The sequence below is a fragment of the Hesperophylax consimilis genome, chromosome 9 (assembly GCF_061612785.1).
Source record: "Hesperophylax consimilis isolate HC1 chromosome 9, BYU_Hcon_1.0, whole genome shotgun sequence".
NCBI lineage: Eukaryota > Metazoa > Arthropoda > Insecta > Trichoptera > Limnephilidae > Hesperophylax > Hesperophylax consimilis.
In genome coordinates, this window is record NC_142844.1 from 36,251,662 (window position 1) to 36,274,782 (window position 23,121).

Sequence of the window (23,121 nt, forward strand, 5' to 3'; positions counted from 1 at the left end):
TACAGAGGCTCAGAGAAAATGCGGCGCGGCCCGGGGCTAATATATTTTCGTTTAATTATATCAATGACCATATTTATTATTCAATGATTGATCATTTTACGGCAATTAATATTTAAGACCGCTGTGAAATGGTGTTTGACAAAGAAAATTATTTTCTTTTCTTTATTGCATTTTAAGAATGGAATATTAGGAAATCACTATTCCAACTGTTGCTGAAAGTTTCTACGCAAGTTGCTATACAATTTGTTTTGGTTTGTGCCTTCCATTTCGATTTAATAAAAAATTATGTATCCACATTTGGAAAATTAATGATTATTTCCTTGACATTTCTATGTATAGAGTTCTAGGCTTGCCAGAAAAAATATTATACTTAAAAACAGTACTGTACAAACAAAAATATGGTTCATTTAAATGGAATAGGTTATGATAAGTAAGAAATAATTATTGTTGCACACGAATGTTAATAAAATATCTGGTGTTGACACCATCTCGGCATCCATTTTTGTTCTACTGTTTGTACAGAATTTTTTATTGGTATGTATATCCTCTCTTAGGCAACCCGGTACACAACAGCTAGTATCTAACATATAGTGCACAGAATATTCCAAATTTATGCATGTTTTATACCTTGTTCTCCTTGAAAGGTGATGTCGAAGTTGCGACACCAATCAGCAACGCTGAAGTGTTTAGTTGCTTTAAGGCTGCTCTGGACTAAGTTTTCTCTACAAACCCGCATTGATAATTTCTCATGCTGATGACGGCTGTGGAACTTCCGAACTTCGCAGTAGAAGAAATCTTGCTTATCCTGGAATGTTTACAATATATTGTAAATCTCATCTTGAAATAATTGCAGAATTTTTTATGACCAGTCTGCCTTATGTTTACCTTAAAAGTTTCTGATCCCCCGATGTTCTTGAGCAGGAACTGAGTAAAGGTGGCGGCGATGACATCGCGGTCGGGAGAGGAGAGTTCTATGGGCGGTTGCGTTCCGTCATCCACCAAGAACACACCGCTGGCCCCGGCCACCCCACTTCCTGAACAGAATATCAGCTGCAACAAACACAACACATACTCTACACAAACTATTATGATATGTAACAACTGAGAATACAAAGAAGAGAACCTCGCTAATTATTTAAACATCTGCCCCCTTACTAATAAACATGTTTTAAATTTTACACAACTGATAAAAAACCATCTATGATACATAAAGGGTTGTTTATCAGGTGCGTAAAATTTAAAATACTTTATTTTGTTTGTAAGGTCTCTAGGGATTTATTATGTTTCTTTTCCATAATAGATTTACATTGTTTGTGAAAGCACGCAAATGTCATTCCATTATAGTGTTTTCAATAATTGTTTAATAGACTTGTGCAGGGCGGAGCTGATAAATGAAAAAATTAATGATCTTGGACATTCGTCCCATTTAGTATTTATTTATTTATTGAACACCCCATAGGGCTTTTACAAACATAATACAAGTAGAAATCTCTAAATAGCGTCTGTCTGTTTGTGCGCTTAGTTCTTCTAAACTATGCAGCGGATTTTGATAGGGTTTTCACTATCATTTAGAAAATTTCTTCTGGAAGGTTTATATATACAAAACACGCATGTAAGATTTATGTAAGGTAAAGAAAAATCAATGATTTTAAATCAAGTGGTAAAAAAAATATTGTCGGGTGCTTACATTGAAAAGGCTAGCTATACCTTATGAGATACATCAAAATAATGTACTACGGAATTGTATAACTTAAAGATCTACAGAAAAGTCCATGACGGTATATGTATGTCTCCTAAGGATAACTCCCAGCAACGCCAGGTACACGTCTTCTAGTTTTACAAAATGCAGTAATATAATATATATGAACACTTATCATGTTACAAACAGAATACAGAAAAAAAATCAGTTTCTTTCACAACTAATTATTTTAACTTTGATGCAGGACGGAGAAGTTTTGAATATGTCAAAAAGGTTTGTACATGTATTGGCAGTTCGGTGAAATCGTGCTAGTGGGGAGTGATATGAATAGTTAACGCTATAGTTATCACAATGGAAAAGATGGTGGAGTCGAGATTTAACGAGGGGACATGAATATTTATAACATTTAAAATTTGAGAGCAGTCGAGCAGTAAGATTAAAATCCACATAGAGTGAATAAAATTAATTAATGGAAAATATTTCATAGTTACCTTGGTGGAGGGGCAAAGTCGGAAAGTGGCGAGTCTTTTGGGAATAAACTTAAGAATCATTTCTTTGAGGGTTAGTTGTTTGGGGCTGACGTGGCACAGGACCTTGCGGGGCTTGGGGGGCTTGTCGGAGGAGCTTCCTTGGAGGGACGAGAGCAAGCGAGCCTCGTAGCAAATATTGTGGCTTTTAGACGACACATTCTTCTGAACTATCGCCGCGTCACTAGCTGCAAAATACAATGAACATAAAAATAATTGATACATACATAGTTGCAAATAGAGTAGATTCCGCATAATTGGGATACATCGGGCCATCGAGATATCAACTCTAGATATAGCGTGTCTTACAAATTCAGTCAAATAATTTGCTGCCATCTGATTCCGTCACCTAGTTTTGAAAGCATAATATCTTGGGAGACAATTTTGGTCCAAGCAGACCAACAAAATAAGCAATGCTTCTTGCGATCTTTTGAATGCGAAATAATCCACTTTCCTTTTGATCAACGTTTTCGTGTCATTTTTAACATCCACCCGCCCTGTCTAAGGTTTGTTGGTCAATGCATCGGGCCCAAACATTTTGTCCCAAATAAGCCATGTTTAAGGTAGGTATAAGAGTATATTTATTGAGCTTTTTTATGTCTACATATTACATTTATTCGAGTTCTCTCGAATGTTTTGTTAAAGTTGATTAAAATTAAAACATATATATTTAATTACAGTATTATAATTACGCACTAAGGACGGGTTGTTTCAGAGAATTTGAACAATTCATCAATTTTCAACTTTCATTTTCGGGTTCTGTAAAAGTCCTATTCCAGTGCTGTTATTATATCACTATAAGCTAGTTGCTTGATAGAACTGAAATAATAACAGATGATGAATTTTTTTTTCACAGAACTTGAAAATAAACTTTGAAATTTGAAGAATTATTCAAATTCTCCAAAATAACCCGTTCTTAGGACGGGTTGTTTCGGAGAATCTGAACAATTCATCAAATTTCAACGTTCATTTTCGAGTTCTGTGAAAGACTTATTCAAGTTCTGTTTTTATATCATTGTAGGTTAGTTGCTTGACAAAACTGAAATAAAAACAGAACTTGAAAAAATCTTTCACAGAACTTGAAAATGAACGTTGAAATTTGATGAATTGTTCAGATTCTCTGAAACAACCCGTCCTTAGTGTGGGTATATATGAATATGAAAAAATAAAATAATCAAGGATAGGTATAAATAATTTAAAAAAATGAACAAACAAACTACGAAAATCGAAATTTGTAGAATTTAAAATATATTTTTCTGATTATGATTATAGTACTAAATATATGCAATTTTGATATTTCCATTAAAAATGATTGATTTAAAAAATGATCTACAACCGCACATTCCGAAAAGGTTCCAACTGGCTACAATATCATTATGACATAGAAAACGCTAATGTCTGGTAAGTCGGCTGTCACCAATGTCGCCCGGAGTGACATCAATGCTGCCGAATTTACGAATAAAAACGAACATGTCATTTTGGCAGAAAATCGAAAATGGCGCGTTATAGACAATTTATTCATCGACATAAAAATATCTTCATTATCTTAATTTTTTTAAAGAGTTAAAAAATAATGAAAACACCCCATTAATACATATATAACTATTACCCAAAAAAGCCCTTCTTAAACGAATTGCAGTGTTCTAAGAACTGAACAACTTTATGTTGACGAATGTCGGCGGACGGCACACAGCCGGCGTAGGCGAAGTCTGCCGAATTATTGCCGAATGAACTCGGAACTCCCGTAGTGTGGGGCATCCCCTCCTCGCACCCTCCCCGATTTCTTATCTCAAATTAATTTATAGATAGGGACACGTTTTGCATCGACATCTGATAGTAATTTGTCCCAATTAAACGGAATGGTGTCCCAGATAACCGAAGTAAATAAGTTTCAATTTCTTTATTTGGTTTCTGTTGCTTGCATGCTTACCCAAATAACTGGTTGTCTCGATAAACCGGCATATCAATTAAGCAGAATCCAATGTACTAAGAAAATGATTAAATTATAAAGAAAAGGCGTAATGCAATGATTTAAAAAAACAAATCAAAGCCTATATGGAGTTATTTAAACTGAATATAGTGCTGTATAGCCAATGAATTCACCTATATTTTAATAAGGAGACATATAAACTGGATATAGTGCTGTATAGCATATATTATATTCACCCGCCATAACACAGGGTCATCCTTAGCATGGAGGGTGAAATATCACAAAAAACCACATGTACATACCCTCTAAATCATGTATCAATAAAATAAATAAATAAATAGCCAATGAATTCACCTATATTTTAACATGGAGACATAAACTGAATATGTATACATAGTTCTGTATAGCCAATGAATTCACCTATATTTTAATATGGAGACATAAACTGAATATGTATACATAGTGCTGTATAGCCAATGAATTCACCTTTTACAAAAAAATTATAAAAAAATCATAAACTTTATAAATGCGCAAATTCTGCAAGTTCTATTCTAGAGGTGCTTATTCAGGATAAAATTTAATATTTTTCTATTTTGTATGTTGTCTATGGCCTACTTGATAATCACAGTAACAAATATATACTAGAAAACTAAATTTTTAATCGTTAAAAAGCTGTTAATATTGAAATTTTTGTATGAAAAAATATTTTATGGAACTTAGGTTCACAGGCTGTCAAAATTGAATGTACTAAATTAAGATATTTAATACATTTACCACAAAGAGCTGGTATTATATAGTAGAAACGTTCACTGTCTATATTATCAATAAGAATATTGATATAGATTCTTGCTTTATTTAGTTCAATAAATCGTTTTATCGCCTATTTCACAATGTGAAATAGGCGATAAGTAAGGTGGAGAATTCACAATTTGTTAGAAAAAAAAGCCACTATTTTGAATACACTGGTATTCAAATATGTAATAAATATCAAATAAAACTACTTTAAAAAAAAAATAAAGCTACTTTAATTTCTATTGTTTTATATCTTTTTTTATCCTGTATACTTATCTATGTAAAAATATATTTTTTCAAATATTAAATAATAAAATAAAAATAAATAAATAAAAAAACAAACACTTGCGCCATTTTAAGAAGCGCGCAATCTAGAACAAACTTTTGTAACTTGAAAATAAACAATATTGAATGCGTATAGAATCGGCCACAGGATGTCGATTTGAGACATATATTGATAAAATGAGAAAGTAGAAGATCAGCTTTCTACTAACGCAAACCGTAGATCGCGGGAAGGACGAAAAAAAAAAAAGTTTTATGAAAGGTAGAAAAATTTGGCTCAGAGATCGCTCATGACGTTTTGCAAACTTGCCATAACATAAAAATCGCTCAAGTGGATGTGTATTTAAATTAAAAAAATAAAAATAAAACTAGTTGGCAATATGTATTAAAATAGGTAAAATAACAATGTTGAAACTCTTGGAAAAAGAAATAAAAGGATTACCTGTAAGTACAATAACATCGAACTCTCCATTATGAAGAGTAATTTTATTGAAATTTAATAAGGCACGATAAATCCCATGCTGCGGAAAACAAACGGACACCACCAGCCGCTGGTTCACCGTGTCGTAGTTGTAGGCAGCCGCAGCAGACAGCTTCTCATCCACCGGGCAACCAAGCGCCGAGATCTGGATGCAGTATCCCTGTAACCACACAAACATTCATCTGTCTTAACTCTCACATTACATACATACAGTGTACATAGCAGCATGTCTCATAGTGGAGCTACTTACCTCGGTGGGGTTGTCCGTGGACTGGAAGGTGCAGGGGTTGTTGTAGGCATCGCGCGGCTGCACGTGGATGTTGTGCGGAGTGTTCTGCGTGCAGACCAGCGTTGCCGTGTGGCGTACCACCACGCTCTTGCGAGGGTCTACCGCACCCGACACAAACGACTTCTGGAAGGGGCTGCCCGCGATTTCCACACTCCCTGGAACACACACATATCATCAGTACACCAGTACACCACAACACACCGTCATACGCCTCAACTCGTACTATAAACTCAATGCATTTTGAGACAAGTGTTCTTCTTACCAATCATGACAGAAATGCTGTAGGTCCCCGAGGTGCGGACTGTAAACTTCACTTTGGCAATATTGGCTCCGTTGGGGTCTGTGGAGGAGCCTAATTCACTAACTGTGCTTATCTGCAATACAAATCATATTTAAAGTTTACAGTTTAATAATTACACGCTAGCAAAATCATAATAAATCATTTGTACTAACATACTTCTAAGAAAATTCTAACAGTACCAGACGTTACTTTAAATGATCTGTAAGATTCATAATTTATTTAGAAATATTCCCGATTGTGATTAGTTTTGCATTAGATTTGCTGATTTTGAATGTATCCCATAGTGATATACTATTTTGAAAGCAGATAAAAAGACTTTTTCAGATTTTAATATTACAAACGGACATATGCAATTAAAAATAATAAAACTTTCATCTCAAAATATATTTTTTCTTGTAAACTGTAAATATTCCACTTTATGAGAAACTAATAAAAACATAATAACTCATAAATGTATTATAAAGTTAATATCACCTCACTTTTATACGTTTCATATAAAAATAATTAATAAAAAAAATTCACAAACTTTGACAAATCTTTCACAAACATGCAAGCAACGGCGGTTGTTGACTTTTTGGAATATATTACAACTATTTGGAAACGTCTTAAATGCAAGTACAAAGTGTGTTATTGCCACTTTCTAACACTGCTTAAATCATATATCTCGCAGTAGTAAAAAAGGAGACAGAATGACTTTTACGAGTCCGTCTCAGTTTGTGCCGTAAAGTACATAAAATACTCTACTGCTATCTATGTACCGTGTACTAAAAAGGCACAAAAACACCCGAGGGGTTAACTGTCACTATTATATTTTTATAAATACAAGTTTTTTAGAGAAAAAATTCAAAAATATTTAACTGTTCAAATCTAAGGAGTCCAAATAAATTTTTACACATTCTGTAACGGACGTAGTTGACCACATTATTTAATTTCATAAAAATTGTTTACTTTTATAAAATGTGCCTACCCCACGCCACTGGCAAAATCACCACTCCCCGCCACTGGCCATTTTGTCCAATTTTCGGCCCAGGCCGCTTGAAAACTTTGTCTACGAACGGCATCGATACCGCGTCGCCGGCTTACCTGCCGCGTGGATCAATGTCCAGCATTTTTTCTATGTAAAAATTACTAGGAAAAATCAATTTTTAAATGTTACAAATGTATGTATTTTACTTGTTCATCCCCTCGGCGGTAGTCAAATAAACACTATTTTCGATATACTACCGCTGAGGAGATATTAAAAAAGCTGTTTTTCACCCAGATGTAAACCCATTTTTGAACAATATTTTTTACCTTTTTTACGTGTACAAAAATCCAGGAACCTCGTAGCATAGTGAATCTTATCTCTTTCTGAGCGCTATGTTACGGGGGACCTCGGAAAAATACTAACTTAACATGTTTTACAAATTTGATCGCTTGAGATCATTTTTACACATTTATTTTACAAACATTTCTTATTTTTTGTCGTATCTTGACAAACAAAAAATCTAGTTGTCAAGATACACATTCCTATAACTACTATGCATTTAAACTATGTAATTATCATTCATGTAAGCGCTCAAAATCTTTTCTAACTCTCAAATTTAAGCGACTACTATCACCAGTACTACCGACAAAATGAATATGCAACAGTTTGTCGGAGGCTATAAACTCATTGTTGGCGCGGGTACAACCCCCCACCACTTTTGGGCTCCTAGCCCAACGTCGGGCGCGAGTCAGGCTAATTAAATATAAGCAGCCCCATAATTCAAAATAAATCAGTTCATCTTTACCACCAAAACCAAGCGTTTTATTTATCAACAAGTGACTCCTGCTCAACATCTGCCTCACCTCGCCGAGTCTTCTGCTCCAAGATCTTCTGGTGTTACCTCTTCGAGACCAGCCGGCCCTCCTTTGGAAAACCGCCAACACCAGAAGCGAGCAGAGACGAAAGCACACCCAGTGCCCACCATTCACCAAGCCTGGGTGCGGGAGGCAGATTTCATCACCAATATCAACTACAATCATCATCATCGGCCGTAAAGGAGCATCTCATCGGTTGAAGACACGGTTTGGACCCGGCGCCTAAATCTACAGTCTTGTGCGGACTCCCGTCCAGTACAAGTGGTCCTTCGAGCCGGATTCTCACACGCCTTCAACCAGGATGTCTCCAACCTTACGGTCGAGCCGGATCCAAGACGATGGATCCTCAACACCATCTGCACATGCCCTGGACGCTGGGTCTCAGGCCACGGCTGCGGTTCACGTCACGCCTGACGTAACCCCCATGCCCACGCCCAGCACTACTCCTGACATGGCACCACCTGCACATCATGACTCACCGCCCTCCACATCTCAAGAGGATGCGATGGAGTCATTGCGACAACAGCTTCGCAGTCAAACCGAGCACATTGAGAGACTTAAAGCAGCTCTTCAATCAGCTCCAACAGCAGCAGCCCCTGCCCCTCCTGGACCTTCGAAGCTCCTGGAGAGGTCACCACCATCATGGACGCAGCCCGGCCAATCGAGCCCGGTGCCTCTGGTGGACCAGAGGTACGAGGAACCAGCAGCAGCAGTGCCTGCCCGATCTGGACCCGTACTCCTGGAAGGGTATCCTGCCCAAGGAGGACCCTGGCGCTTCCAAGGGTACAGCCCTGGATGGGTGCAGCCCGGCCAACCGAGCCCGGTGCCTCTGGTGGACCAGAGGTACTCAGCAGCGGCGCAGCCAAGGCCAGCCGGTCCCCCGCCCTCGTCACCCTGGCCCAATGCAGGGTGGCCAAACATGATGCAGCCTGGACCCTCTGGCCCCGTACCGCCCGCCCCTCTGATAGAACAGAGGCAAGCCGTACCTGAAGTGCCAGCCGGACCTGTACCTCTGGTGGACCAGAGGTACGCATCACGAGCGCAGCAAGAGCCAGCAGGCCCTGCGCAACCAGCACCCTGGACCATTCAGGGATGCCCAGTACTGGTGCAGCCTGGACCTCATGGCCCTGTGCTGCCCGTACCTCTGCCCCACCCGGGGTACCCAGCGCCGACGCCAGGATCACCTGCCGGACTGCTGGAGCAGTGGGACGTGCCATGGACACGGCCTGGACCACCTGGACCCTCTGGACCATCTGGACATGTGCCGCCCGTACCACTGCGCGAACAGGAGTATGGCGTGCCGGCACGGCCAGATGGCCCGCCCACAGCCAGTACCAGCTCCATGCCGAGATTCCCGCCCCAACCTACGGCGGATGAGACGGCCCAACATACCAGAGCCTGGGTTCAGCATGATGGCAGTCCCATGGCTCAGCTGGCCTCCGCCCTGACAGAAGCCATCAGAGCTTCAAGGGCTCAGGACAGCCCCCGTCCCACAATCGAGGACGATCCACGAATGGCGGCCCTTATTGCCAGACAATCTATGGCCAAGGACCTGCCCCCATTCTCTGGAGATCCACTGGAGTGGCCCACCTGGAGGGCTCAGTTTAACCAGTCTACCTCCACATGTCGGATGACCTCCAGCGAAAACTTGATCCGCCTACAGCGGGCCCTCAAGGGGAAAGCCCGAGAAGCCGTCGGCCCCCTTCTGATGGACCCTGCCCAGGTTCCGGAGATCCTGGCAGTCCTGGAGCAGAGATTTGGAGGGACTACTTCACTCGCTGCTCTGATGCTGGACAAAGTGAAGAAGCTGCCCCACCTCACAATTGAGGCCTCTCTGGAGGACATCGCAGACTTCTCTGGCACAGTTCAAAACCTGGTGGCATCACTCCGCTCCCTCAACAATGATGGCTACCTGACGAATCCAGCGCTGCTCAGTGACATCGCGGGGAAGATGCCGCCCACCTTGCGGTTGGCGTGGCTGATGGAAGTGCGGCACTACGAGGCCTCCGCTACCATCTGCCAGTTTGCCGCCTTCCTGAAAACCGTCGCGAACGCCATCCCAAAGTCCGGTTTGGTTGACCCCGCGAGGTCCCGCCCACGCCGTGAACATTCGTTCTCAATAACGGAACAGTTTTTGCGAAAAAACAGTGCTCAAAATCGTGAAACATGTGACGAAAACCGTTTAGAGAACACGTCTGCCGCGTCAGAACAGTTTTGGCGAAAAAACGGTGCTAAAAAACGTGATACCTGTGAAAGTTTCATCAATATGTCTGCCGCGTCAGAAAAGTTTTCGCGAAAAAACAATTCGAACAAAAGTGACACTTGTGACAACAGTTTAAACACGTCTGCCGCGTCAGAACGGTTTTTATCGCGGGAAAACAATGTTTACAACAACAATTCTAGTGAAAAACAACAGTTCGCGAAAAATAATCGAAAGCCCCAAATTTTGTCTGGTAATAATCGAATGCCCCAAATTTTGTCTGGTAATAATCGAGAAAATAATCGAAGCGGGGAAAAAGTGCAAAACAGTTACGATGAAGTTCGCGAGTTCGACAACCGCGCCGGGTGTGTTCAGTGTGGTGAAAATGGCCACCAACTTAGCGAATGTCGCACTTTTGCCGCGAAAGACTTAAAATATCGTTTTGAAACAGTGAACGACGCCGGTTTGTGCCGATTGTGCCTCAATGGCAAACATTATACAAAACAGTGCAAAGTTAGTGAATGGTGCGGCGTGGGGGAGTGCAGATCCCCCCACCACCGACTTCTTCACAACTATAATAACAATCGTGATAATGACATTACTGTGGCAGATGTTCACAATATGTGACGCCACACCGAAAGTGCCGTGTTAAAAGTGGTGGGAGTCATATTGTCGGGCCCGAAGCGGCAGATTAAAACCTTTGCGCTTCTGGACGAGGGCTCAACAGTCACCCTTATTGACGCCACCACAGCACAAAAACTCGGCACAACCGGACCTACCCGTGAGCTACGACTACACGGAGCAAAAAACATGTGCTCAACAGACTTGACGTCCCGCCGCGTGCCAATCACTCTACGCGGCGCCGGAATCTCTGATGAGTACGTGATCAAAGCAAATACCATCCAGCAGCTCAGCCTTCCTGTCCAGAGGTACCACGGTCGCTACATCACCCCCACACTTCTCATCGGGCAAGACAATGCTAACTTAATTGTCTCGAGGGAAGTGCGCGACGTTCGTGATTCTACGCGAATATTATCACGAACGGCGTTGGGGTGGACCACCCATGGCGGAGGGACCTCTGGACATGTGAATGAAGCTACCACATTGGCCATACGAGCCACACTGTCACCCAGGCGCACTGCCCGGTGGCATTCTACCATGCCCCATGGACCATCTGGACCCGTACCGCGAGCACCTCTGATACAGGCGGCCGTACGAGGAGTACCAGCTGGATCTGTGCCAGCACCTTTGCAGAGAAGACCACCCAGGCACCATGCCCGGTGGCATTCTACCATGCCCCATGGACCATCTGGACCCGTACCGCGAGCACCTCTGATACAGGCGGCCGTACGAGGAGTACCAGCTGGATCTGTGCCAGCATCTTTGCAGAGAAGACCACCCAGGCACCATGCCCGGTGGCATTCTACCACGCCCCATGGACCATCTGGCCCCGTACCGCGAGCACCTCTGATACAGGCGGCCGTACGAGGAGTACCAGCTGGATCTGTGCCTGCAAATGGTACGAGAGAATCAGTCGGCCCCGCGAAAGGGTCTCCCAGGCACATTGAAGTAAGGCGCCAAAACGTTGGCCTTTCTTCAACTGTGGCAGAAACACTGCCCGACATCAAGAAATTCTCCTCATTTAATCATCTTATTCAAACTACCTGCCGGATACATCGTTCTATTAAAAGGTGTCGTGGAAAAAGCCACGAACAACCTGATAATCATTTAAGAACCGATGAAATCAAGGAAGCAGAGGCCCGATGGGCAAGAAAATGTCAAGAAGAGACATTTTATCATGACATAAATGCGCTCCAGAAAGGAGATCCACTACCAAGTGACAGTAGGCTCAAAGCCTTGAGCCCCTTCCTTGGACCTGACGGCCTACTGAGGATGAACTCAAGAATACGAGCCCTCAGTAACGTGCCCCAAGCAGTGCGGACACCAATAATTTTGGATGGTGATCATGCATATGCACGACTTCTGGTGAGACGTCATCACCAGGAAGCCGATCATCCGAATAAGGAGAGAACAATGGCTGAGGTGCGAGGCAGCTACCATGTGCTGCGACTGCGAACAAATATTCGCAAGATCGCCCACAACTGCCCCACCTGCAAGATGCGCAGGAGCAAGCCAGCCCCCCCTCTGATGGGGCCCTTGCCGCCATCAAGGCTAGCCCACCATGTTCCTCCATTCACCCCTGCTGCAGACGGCCGAGTGAGGACCGCCCGGATCCAGACGAGCACCGGATTTTACGTCCACCCCGATGTGAAGCTCGCTGTAATCCTGCCGGCCCCGCCTACCGATGCAACATCAACAGTACCACCAGCCCAGCACCATCCCAGAGGGACTGGCCGCCGCGGGCTGCAACGTACCAACAAACGTCCTATTTTTTAGTTCAGCATAGCTAAACGGGGGGAGTGTAACGGACGTAGTTGACCACATTATTTAATTTCATAAAAATTGTTTACTTTTATAAAATGTGCCTACCCCACGCCACTGGCAAAATCACCACTCCCCGCCACTGGCCATTTTGTCCAATTTTCGGCCCAGGCCGCTTGAAAACTTTGTCTACGAACGGCATCGATACCGCGTCGCCGGCTTACCTGCCGCGTGGATCAATGTCCAGCATTTTTTCTATGTAAAAATTACTAGGAAAAATCAATTTTTAAATGTTACAAATGTATGTATTTTACTTGTTCATCCCCTCGGCGGTAGTCAAATAAACACTATTTTCGATATACTACCGCTGAGGAGATATTAAAAAAGCTGTTTTTCACCCAGATGTAAACCCATTTTTGAACAATATTTTTTACCTTTTTTACGTGTACAAAAATCCAGGAACCTCGTAGCATAGTGAATCTTATCTCTTTCTGAGCGCTATTTTACGGGGGACCTCGGAAAAATACTAACTTAACATGTTTTACAAATTTGATCGCTTGAGATCATTTTTACACATTTATTTTACAAACATTTCTTATTTTTTGTCGTATCTTGACAAACAAAAAATCTAGTTGTCAAGATACACATTCCTATAACTACTATGCATTTAAACTATGTAATTATCATTCATGTAAGCGCTCAAAATCTTTTCTAACTCTCAAATTTAAGCGACTACTATCACCAGTACTACCGACAAAATGAATATGCAACAGTTTGTCGGAGGCTATAAACTCATTGTTGGCGCGGGTACAACCCCCCACCACTTTTGGGCTCCTAGCCCAACGTCGGGCGCGAGTCAGGCTAATTAAATATAAGCAGCCCCATAATTCAAAATAAATCAGTTCATCTTTACCACCAAAACCAAGCGTTTTATTTATCAACAAGTGACTCCTGCTCAACATCTGCCTCACCTCGCCGAGTCTTCTGCTCCAAGATCTTCTGGTGTTACCTCTTCGAGACCAGCCGGCCCTCCTTTGGAAAACCGCCAACACCAGAAGCGAGCAGAGACGAAAGCACACCCAGTGCCCACCATTCACCAAGCCTGGGTGCGGGAGGCAGATTTCATCACCAATATCAACTACAATCATCATCATCGGCCGTAAAGGAGCATCTCATCGGTTGAAGACACGGTTTGGACCCGGCGCCTAAATCTACAGTCTTGTGCGGACTCCCGTCCAGTACACATTCTGTCAAACTGATTCAGTAGTTTTAAAGATTTAATATTTTCGTATACATAACGTTAAAGAATGGAATATAAGAAACACAATTCAATAACCTTCCTGGCCCCGTGTGAAACGGTGACGCACAGCTGGTCCGTGTCGCAGATGGGGTAGGGCTGTCCATTGCGCTGGAAGAACTTCACCGTGAAGCAAACTGTACTGCCCACAGACTGGGGCTCCACCCACTCCCACTCCACCTGCAAACAACCACCCACCATCCGATTACACCTTATTACACCACGCACTGTATTAGCTGAATAACATCGATCAATCGCAAGAAATGTACCTTGCAGTTAGGAGGGTGCAGGTACTTTCCGGTGACGTACTGCAGCAGGGAGTGCTTGGCCTCGGGGGCAAGCGAGGGCTGCGTCATGGCCGCCAGCGTCACCAGCCCCGCCACCGAGACAGACACCACCAGCATTCCACCTACACAAACAACAACAACATTACACACCCGCTGTCACAAACACTACACACGAATTCCACGCAATGTAACAGAACAAATAAACTTTATACTTTTAACATACATAATATTATTATTTTTACAAGAAAGTCAAACAACTCCGATAACCTAATGAAATAACTTCATTGCAATGCAATCTTAAGTAGATAGAGACCTGTACTATGTTACTACCTTTTCAAAATAAAGAGTGTGATATATACTGACTTTGCTAGCAGTGGTTGAACTAGTTACACTTTCCCTATTTCTTTCACCGTTGATTTCACAAGAGAATTAGAAAACTAATCTACCACTGTTTCTATTGCATTATGTTATTGATAATGTTTTATCTTTGTGTGAATTTCTAGGAAGACTTGCACAAATTGGCAAGAATATTTTAAAAGCAGTTAAATTTTAAAAGATAAACATTTATCTATAATACGTTCTAACTGATTATGTTGATCTGAGCAAATCCCAACCCAGTCCCGACAGATAAGGATTGCAAGAGAAACGGTATGTTTAATTATAGGATGGATTATATAATGGGGCATGCAAGAATAGGATCGGTTACCCCAAGTCCAGGCGTCCTGGTGGCGGCTGTTCTTGACCACGGTGCTCCAGAGCTCGGCCTTGAGGGTTCGCAGCCCTTCCTCATCAGTGGGCAGCCCCTGGCGCGCCGTGCCCCAGCTTTCCAAGTCCCGGGGGCCCAGCACCTGCCGCGCTGACGAGTCCTCCAGCCAGTACACATCCTCCAGGGACGTCACGTCCAGACTCAGCAGTCTGAAATGGAATACGTAAGTCAGCCGGAGATACCTACCACACATGTAGCAGGACAGTAGCGAGACAGATAGACAAACCTGGTGTAGATGTGGTGCAGGCGATGGGAAAGCAGCCACTGGCGCAGTACGAGGCGCTGCTGCAGCAGGCGGGCGGCCCGACGCAGCCGCTGCTCGTCATGCGCCGGCAGCTCGGGCAATTCCTCGGGGGTGCCACACGACGTCAGGGAGGAGATACCTGCAAACAAATAATGACCTTTATAACTCTAGTTACAAACAATTATTATATACACGTGTACACAAAATAGCTTATTTTATATTATCTTATATCAACTGAAGTGGACTAGTTGCCACAACACGGCCCTAGCTGGCGCAGCAAGTAAGAACATCTTTACCTTTCAATTAATTCCTTTCATAATTTTATAGTAAAAACTATCTAGCTAACTAATGATTTATAGGTTCATAAACTCAAAATGTTATTTATAAAATGACCTACCTATCACTGGTGGTCCGTGACATTTCATTGAGCTAGAGTGGTTAAGATTGAAAAATATGACATTAATGATGTCGTTGTAGATGAAAATATGTATTTATTTTTAAAAATAATTTTTTTGTATGAAGATTTCAGTTTGGGGATGCTGCGATTTCCCAAACTGAAATAATCCTCATACAAAGTTTTCATACAAAAAATTTTTTTTGAAAAAAAAAAAAAATTTTCAGTTACAACATCAATAATGTCGTATTTTTCAATCTTACCATTCTAGCTCACTGAATTATCACGGATTACCACTGCTATCTTTCTAAACTGAATTAAGAAAAAAAAAAAAAAAAAAGATTGCTTCTTGCCAAAACTCTGAAAATTTTACAGGGTGTCGGAAGCATCTGGAAAGATGAATTAAATATATCTAATGACAATGCGATGGCGATGTTGGCGAGGAAATAATGACGACGTTGGATATTTACTTCCTTGTTTTTTTTGCAGTTGGTATTGGTATAAACATTTTATTTTCAGTGCCGATAAATCGGCATTTATGACATATTATTTTTACAGTTTCACACAAAAGAAAACATGTACCGTAATTAATTTTCTACATAATTTAATTGTATGCTTTACATTACCTATCTCACCAGGTATATATAAATATATACAGGGTGGGGCAAAAGTAATCACCCTATTGGAAAACGCTATAACCTGAGGTAGGTGACAGACAATAAAAATATTTCAGTGCAATGTTACGGACGGTTTGCTGATATCTCATCAAAATGCGAATTCAACATACCTACAAAAAGTGATAGAGTCAAAGTAATGAATCCACACCTAGTTTTTGTTTCATCACTTTTTATGACTTTATATCACTTTTTGTAGGTGTGTTGAATTGTTATTTTATGAGTTATCCGGTCACCGTTACGGACAGATTAGGCTGTGTTAAATTTAAAGATGAGAAGTAGTATATAAAAGAAGAAGAAACAGAGTACATTTTTAAACATATAGTTATAAAGACGATTAAAAAAGAGGTAATTATTCGGGATCGCTGGCCAAGCAAAATACGATTATTTTTAAGTAAAACCGTTTGATTCACCTTAGTTAACATTCTAATTTTCAATGGAAATAACCATTGTTCGGCTATTTTCAACTGAATCATTAATCACGACCGTATTACCAATAAAGATACTCAAGAATAATTACAGAAAAGTTATTTTTTTCAATTATTCTTATCGGTAAAAGAAAACTTTGCAGTTTATTAATAAAATAAGGAACTTATCGCAATATTTCAATGAACAGTGACGTTTTGCGCAAACGCTTGTGTTTATGATGTTGCTGTTCATACACTAGGAACGTGAAATGTTTTTGCCAAGATGATTCATTCAAATGAATGACTGGAAAAAAATATATAAATAAAGATAACATCTTCAATTCCCAGACTGTTTCTTCCGTGAAAAATTCAGTCTTATTGGGATCCAAAAATATTACTCTACTTTGATTTAAAGTTTTTTTTTTGTAATTTTAATAATATTACTGAATAAATAAAATAAAAACTGGCATTATTTCGTATCCCTTAATAAAATTCCCGCAAATCCCTCGGGATTTCTCAATTCTATTCCGCAATCCCGCGGGATTTGAAAAAGCTGCGGGATTTGCAAACCTTATTTACAATGAGAGGTGAGACATTATTCCAGTTGAGACCAATTTTTATTATTTTTCTTTGTCTTGTTCTGTTTTATGTTTCGTATAGATTTATTAGTATTATTTTCTTCTTCAGCGATATGTTATATTGATGGACGTTATAAACCTTAAACAATTATAAAAAAATGAGATATTCGAATAAAACTAAATGATAATATATCTACTATATAAAATATAGATATATACTATATACTAAAAAAAAAAATATGATATGTTTATCCAAGACACTATCTAGGTTACAAATAAATACTTTAGAACAATCATTCAAAAAGGTAGCAGCCAAAAGTATGGGAAAAATAGTTTTAATAGTTAATTCTGAATTTGAAATATGAGATCAACAAAAATGAATTAATTGAAGTAAAATAATTAGGTCCTGATGGCCGAGTGGTTAGAGACGTTGTCCCGGTAAGACAGAAATCCTGGGTTCGATTCCCAGTTAAAACCGTTATCTTTTAATTTTTCTGGGTTTTGTTTTGTTTAATGTTTCGTTGAGATTTATTAATATTATTATCTTCTTTGATATACTATAATTATTCTATATTCTATCCGCAGTAGAACTTGTAACGATGAATACTGAAGAATCTTTCATTCCCTTCCCTTCCTTGCGTCAGTGGCTAGGGAGGTAAAAAGGTTAGAGATCTACTCGTATCAAGGCGAACCTATTATTATAATAGCACCTCAACCTTTGATAGCTATCAGCTAAGCATAGCGTATTATTCGTACCTGGTTCGTACCTATGTAGAATATACATGTACCTGACTAAAGCATAACATTTTTACACATTTGAAGTTCAGAATAAATGAAGGGAATTATGTCCTTGATTTTAATTATACCCTCGCTTTCCCCACAGCAGGCAATAATCTATCTAAATACAGGTTTTCCAATAAGAGGTGTTATTTTGATATTCAATCGTAAAAGATCAATGGTTTCGTTGCTTGTATGGCACGTAGCGCCGTCTTGTTGAAAGCAAACGTTGTCCAGATCAATACCATCCAATACCGGCCATAAAAAATAGCGATCCATTCAGCGTAACTGTTGCTCCAGCCTCATTTTCGAAAAAGTAAGGTCCAATGACTCCGCCGGACCTCAAACCGCACCAAACAGTCACACGTTGAGGATAGAGAGGCTTTTCAACAATAACTCTTAGGTTTTCCGAGCCCCAGATGCGATAATTTTGCTTGTTGACGAAGCCACCGAGGTGGAAATGGGCCTCATCACTCAAGATGATTTACATTTGATTCACTCAAGTGAATTTTAATAATTTCAATGCGTTGTTGAAGCGTGTATCGTTCCATTTTTATTAATGGCGTAGTTTCTACTTGTCAAATGTTAAAAAATGACAGCTTCAAAAGTAACATCTACCGAAATAGCGGGCTATTCAAAATAACACCTCTTATTGGAAAACCCTGTATATAAATAAATTTTTTAGTTATAACTGTTATAATCAATAATTATTAGCCTGAAATAAAAATATAATATGAAAAAATCTTCCGAGAAAAAACAAATTTCGACAGCGGGAATTGAACCCGCACCTTCTGATTTCCGGACAGTTGCACGGAACCACTGTGCTACTTCAGCTTGTAGGTTGTGGGTTCGATTCCCGCGCAGCCAAAACTTACTCTGTCGGTCGATTTGGGCAAGCAGCATGTTTAAAAGTCCATCGTGCCTATTACCTACTCAACGCGATTAGTTCTCACTTGTTTTGGGCGTGGAGTAGGTATCCGCACCTTTGTATACACTACACAGGTGCGTGACAGAACAACAAAGGTAATAATATTATTCTATTACGTAAATGAAAATGAACGCACCTTACAACCAAGGCTGGCAACAACAATTAAACAACCCCAGATAATATTAATATTCAATAAATTAATGCTCGTAAAAAGTGGCCTGAGGTTAGGGTTGCCATCCGTCCCGATATATCGGGACTGTCACCTTTATTGAGCTATCTGTCCCGACGTCCCGACAAAAGCCTTAAATGTCCCGATTGAAATTACGCAATGCAAATTTTAATTTTCCGTGCGTCCCATAGCCCAGAGACTGTGGAGTCGATTTTACAGTGTCAAGTCAATTATAACATGACTTGTACAGAGTTCTACAATTATGTTAAAAGGTACCCAGAATTGTTGAGAAAAGAGAAATCTTCTGAAAAGTATGGCCAGCCAAGTACTTCTGCTAGTACCAATTAAAGTAACCTATAAAACAAACATATTTACTTACTTATTTTAAAATAAAGAAATTGTTTAAGTATTACAAATTTTTTATTTGTTCCATCCTGAAACGTCCCGACGAGACCCTGGCCGAATATGGCAACCCTACCTGAGGTTATCAATGGTTTGGAGTAAAGTTTTGAGGTTGTGAAATCTAGTATACCTGAAAACTGGGTGTAGTTTTAATGTGAAAATAATATCAGGGCTAAGAACTGAAAAGGTTCTTATTTTTTCTACGTCATACATTATCCTTACTTCGTTCATCACATGCTCCCCATTTTACCACGCGAAAGTTATGGTAGGGGGTCCTCGACTTTTTCCACCATTCTCTTCCACGTTATACATTCCCCTTACATCCCTTTCTACGTTCATCATTCAGACGTTTGATTCAATCGCAGGTCTGTGCAATACACTAAGGGCTACGCATCGCATATTTGAATGCATTGCACTTACGTCGTTAAGATTCTGACTTTATCTTAGGGTATTGTCTCGTCTTAACTTCTGTAATATCATCCAATTTCAGAGAAATGCGTATATATCCGCGTGGTTACCACCAAATAGAATGCATTGTCATCGACAACGCGTCTAACTGGCGAGTTTCAGATCGATAGAATGTCGGGAAGTGGGTTAATTTCTACTTCCAAGATTTGCATTCGTTCGTTTCCAAAAACAGAAGTGAAATTCAAATGTTATTTTAAAAAAAGCACAATATCAACTGCAACTCATTCCCTTCAATATCCCCTCGCAAAGACTCAGAAATAATGAACTGCTCTTCCTCAACCATCATTCGACAAATTATGGATATTATTCACCATTGTCCAGAATGTGTAGACTGGTCAACTCAAGTCAAAACCTTAACTTTTTTGGGATAAGTCTGAATGATTTTTGCCAGTCGCTAAACAAGTGACGGAATATTATAAGTGTCCTGTGGTCCTGACCCACGGCGTATTCTTGACTTGATTCGACTTGTCACTTTATTTTCTTATATTATATCTACCATATATGTATATGTCTTTGCTTTCATGTACCTTTGTCTACTCCCGTATTTTTAATTTTACTTTATTCGTGTTATAATTTTGTAATTTGGACGATGTCCGTTAATAAATAAATAAATATCGAATCAGTCCAATGCTGCAGTTAGTACATCACATTTATTCGTGTACTTTTCTCTATTTTGACAATTTGCTCTAAGTAATAAAGTCATGTTCGTCAAATTAATACAAAAATTTTTGATATTCACGGCCAAAAGTATTATCGTGATTTATTTTTGGGATATTATACCGTGTTGCGTTTCCTCGGTTTATGAACACTGTAACGCTGTCCGAAACGTCGGCTAAATAAGGAGGATGCGCAACACGGCATAACCCAAACAAAATCAAGATAAAAAATCCTTATAAATATCAACATAGCAAAAAAGAATTATTTTATGTTAATTCTCTACACTTCTAAACCGAATAAATATTTAACGAGATAAATCGATAGTAGCCTTGGCCGTGATAAATGTAATCTAACCGGTGGAAAATATTATTATTATCAAGAAAAGGTTATCAACTTGGCGTAAACGTCAATAACATCCAATAACATCGATTTGATAAATAATTAATTTGATAAAAAGCATTCATGGTAGCCTCTAGTATACTATGGACTGTGGTTTGGTAAAATTCTTCAAGCCACAAAATGAAAATTTTGCGGGAGACGATAAAAACGAATATTGACAAATTCGTAAAAATAAATTCAAAATCTCGAAGTTAACACTAAATGGTCGGGCATTTTACCGCCAAATTGGGGGCGAAGCGCGGGTGTTTTTTTAAATTTTAGCGCCAAAATTAGAACTTTCCGCAAAATATTCATATCTTATGATCTATTTGATATTTTTCGATGAAACTTTCAGTGTTTTACTTTAAAAATATGTCTCTATTTATTTACTTAGCAATGTATGTGTAATTATAGTATTTTACAATCGAAATAACATATCGAAATTTATTCATACAAAATTACAAGATTATTTAGAAATTTTCAATACATATAAAAAAAACTATGACCTAATAGTGCTTCAATGTGTGATAGCGTTCGAAACACTTTCCTTTATGCAGGGGCACATTGCAAAACTTGCATATGTACCGCGTTTCACTGCGTAGTTTGTGAGCGGAACATATGCGACAACGATTTTATTTATTTTATTTTTTTGTTGTGTTTCAAACACATTGTATTGACAGGTAGATAGATCGGGTACCGCTGACAATAGAAAACACATGACCCCGCACCCATTTAGAACCCCTTTTTTACAAGTTTCCCGCTCCTTACCGCTTTGCGCAACAAAACGAGTAAACTCATCTCCCGCGTCTTACTGTAAAAAGGGGTATGAGTTTTCTCGTTTCCCGCAAGCGGTTATATGTTTTTCATAATTTGGATGTGAAATATTGCAATCCCATTTATACTTATGAGAAATTTGAGGTTTGAGTAATTAACCTCAAACAAAATTACACGAGTAAATTTAGTTTATAGCATTACAAATGCATTAATAAGATATATATTCACTACGTGAAACCACTAAAAAGTAACATTCCCAAATTGTGGCTAGTACGGTTTTACCAAAATATTGTCGATATTTTATCTAAATCTTTACGTTTAATTGATTAATAATTATTATGTTAACTCCCCAAAGGTAAGTTGCTTTATCCACTGCCCTACATTATCAGTTATTGAAAATGACAAGAAATAAATAATTAAAAAAGTTAAACGTACTAAAAAGCCTAAATATTAGTTTCTATCAGACCACCAGTGTAACCAAATTCGTACAACTCGGTAGAAGGCAGTTTTAATGACAAAACTTTTAAAATATAACTTGTTAAGACGACACAATACCCCAAAATAAAATCGTTATCTAACGACTTAAGTGAAGAAGCCGCGTACAAAAACATGCGACCCGCCGCGGCCGCCTTGGTGTACTGAACAAACCTACGGTCGAAGTTTCCCTAGCAAATACTCATAAATTGGGAATTTAAACGACGCACATAGGAGTATTTTCATTAAAACTCCGGTCAAAAGTCGATTTTACGAAGTTAAATAAAAACCTATTAAAGTCGCTCTTTTTTGTAGCTTAATAACCGGGTCAATGAATGAGTGATACATTTGTTACTCAGTTAGCCGTCCTTTCTCGCGCAGGCAATCGGAACCCAGTCGTTGTGCAGACCGCGCGTCTTTGTTCTCGGCATTCGTTATTTTCATTATTTTGTAGTCGCAGTTGTGATTTGGTGTGCTAAATTGCGGAAAAAAATTATTACGAAAATGGAAGTAGAAGGTACGTAGAATATTTTATCATGCCAATTTTCTACTTTATGTAGAATTAAAGTGTTTTAAAAAATTAAGCAAAATTAACCGAAAACATTAAAAGGATTGTATAAAAATATTAAGATAATCACGTTTTTGATTATGTGTCGAGGCTTGTCAAACTTTTATTTTATGATTAATATGTTTACTAGGATATTTTCTAATGAATACAAAAA

General features: G+C 39.6%; 1 protein-coding gene across 2 annotated transcripts in view; it reads right to left on the reverse strand.

Annotated features, from left to right (window-relative positions):
- Positions 1-23,121, reverse strand: part of LOC149421292 (apoptosis-resistant E3 ubiquitin protein ligase 1) — a 58,938-nt gene that overhangs the window by 8,127 nt on the left and 27,690 nt on the right. For both annotated transcript variants that reach the window (XM_089635934.1, XM_089635935.1), the window contains exons 2-11: positions 15,302-15,458; positions 15,016-15,224; positions 14,292-14,431; positions 14,062-14,202; positions 6,263-6,374; positions 5,962-6,155; positions 5,673-5,871; positions 2,191-2,414; positions 886-1,050; positions 628-805 (exon numbers count right to left, since the gene is read on the reverse strand). In XM_089635934.1, the coding sequence (XP_089492060.1) occupies positions 628-805; positions 886-1,050; positions 2,191-2,414; positions 5,673-5,871; positions 5,962-6,155; positions 6,263-6,374; positions 14,062-14,202; positions 14,292-14,431; positions 15,016-15,224; positions 15,302-15,458 (1,719 nt within the window). The remainder of the gene's footprint in view (positions 1-627; positions 806-885; positions 1,051-2,190; positions 2,415-5,672; positions 5,872-5,961; positions 6,156-6,262; positions 6,375-14,061; positions 14,203-14,291; positions 14,432-15,015; positions 15,225-15,301; positions 15,459-23,121) is intronic.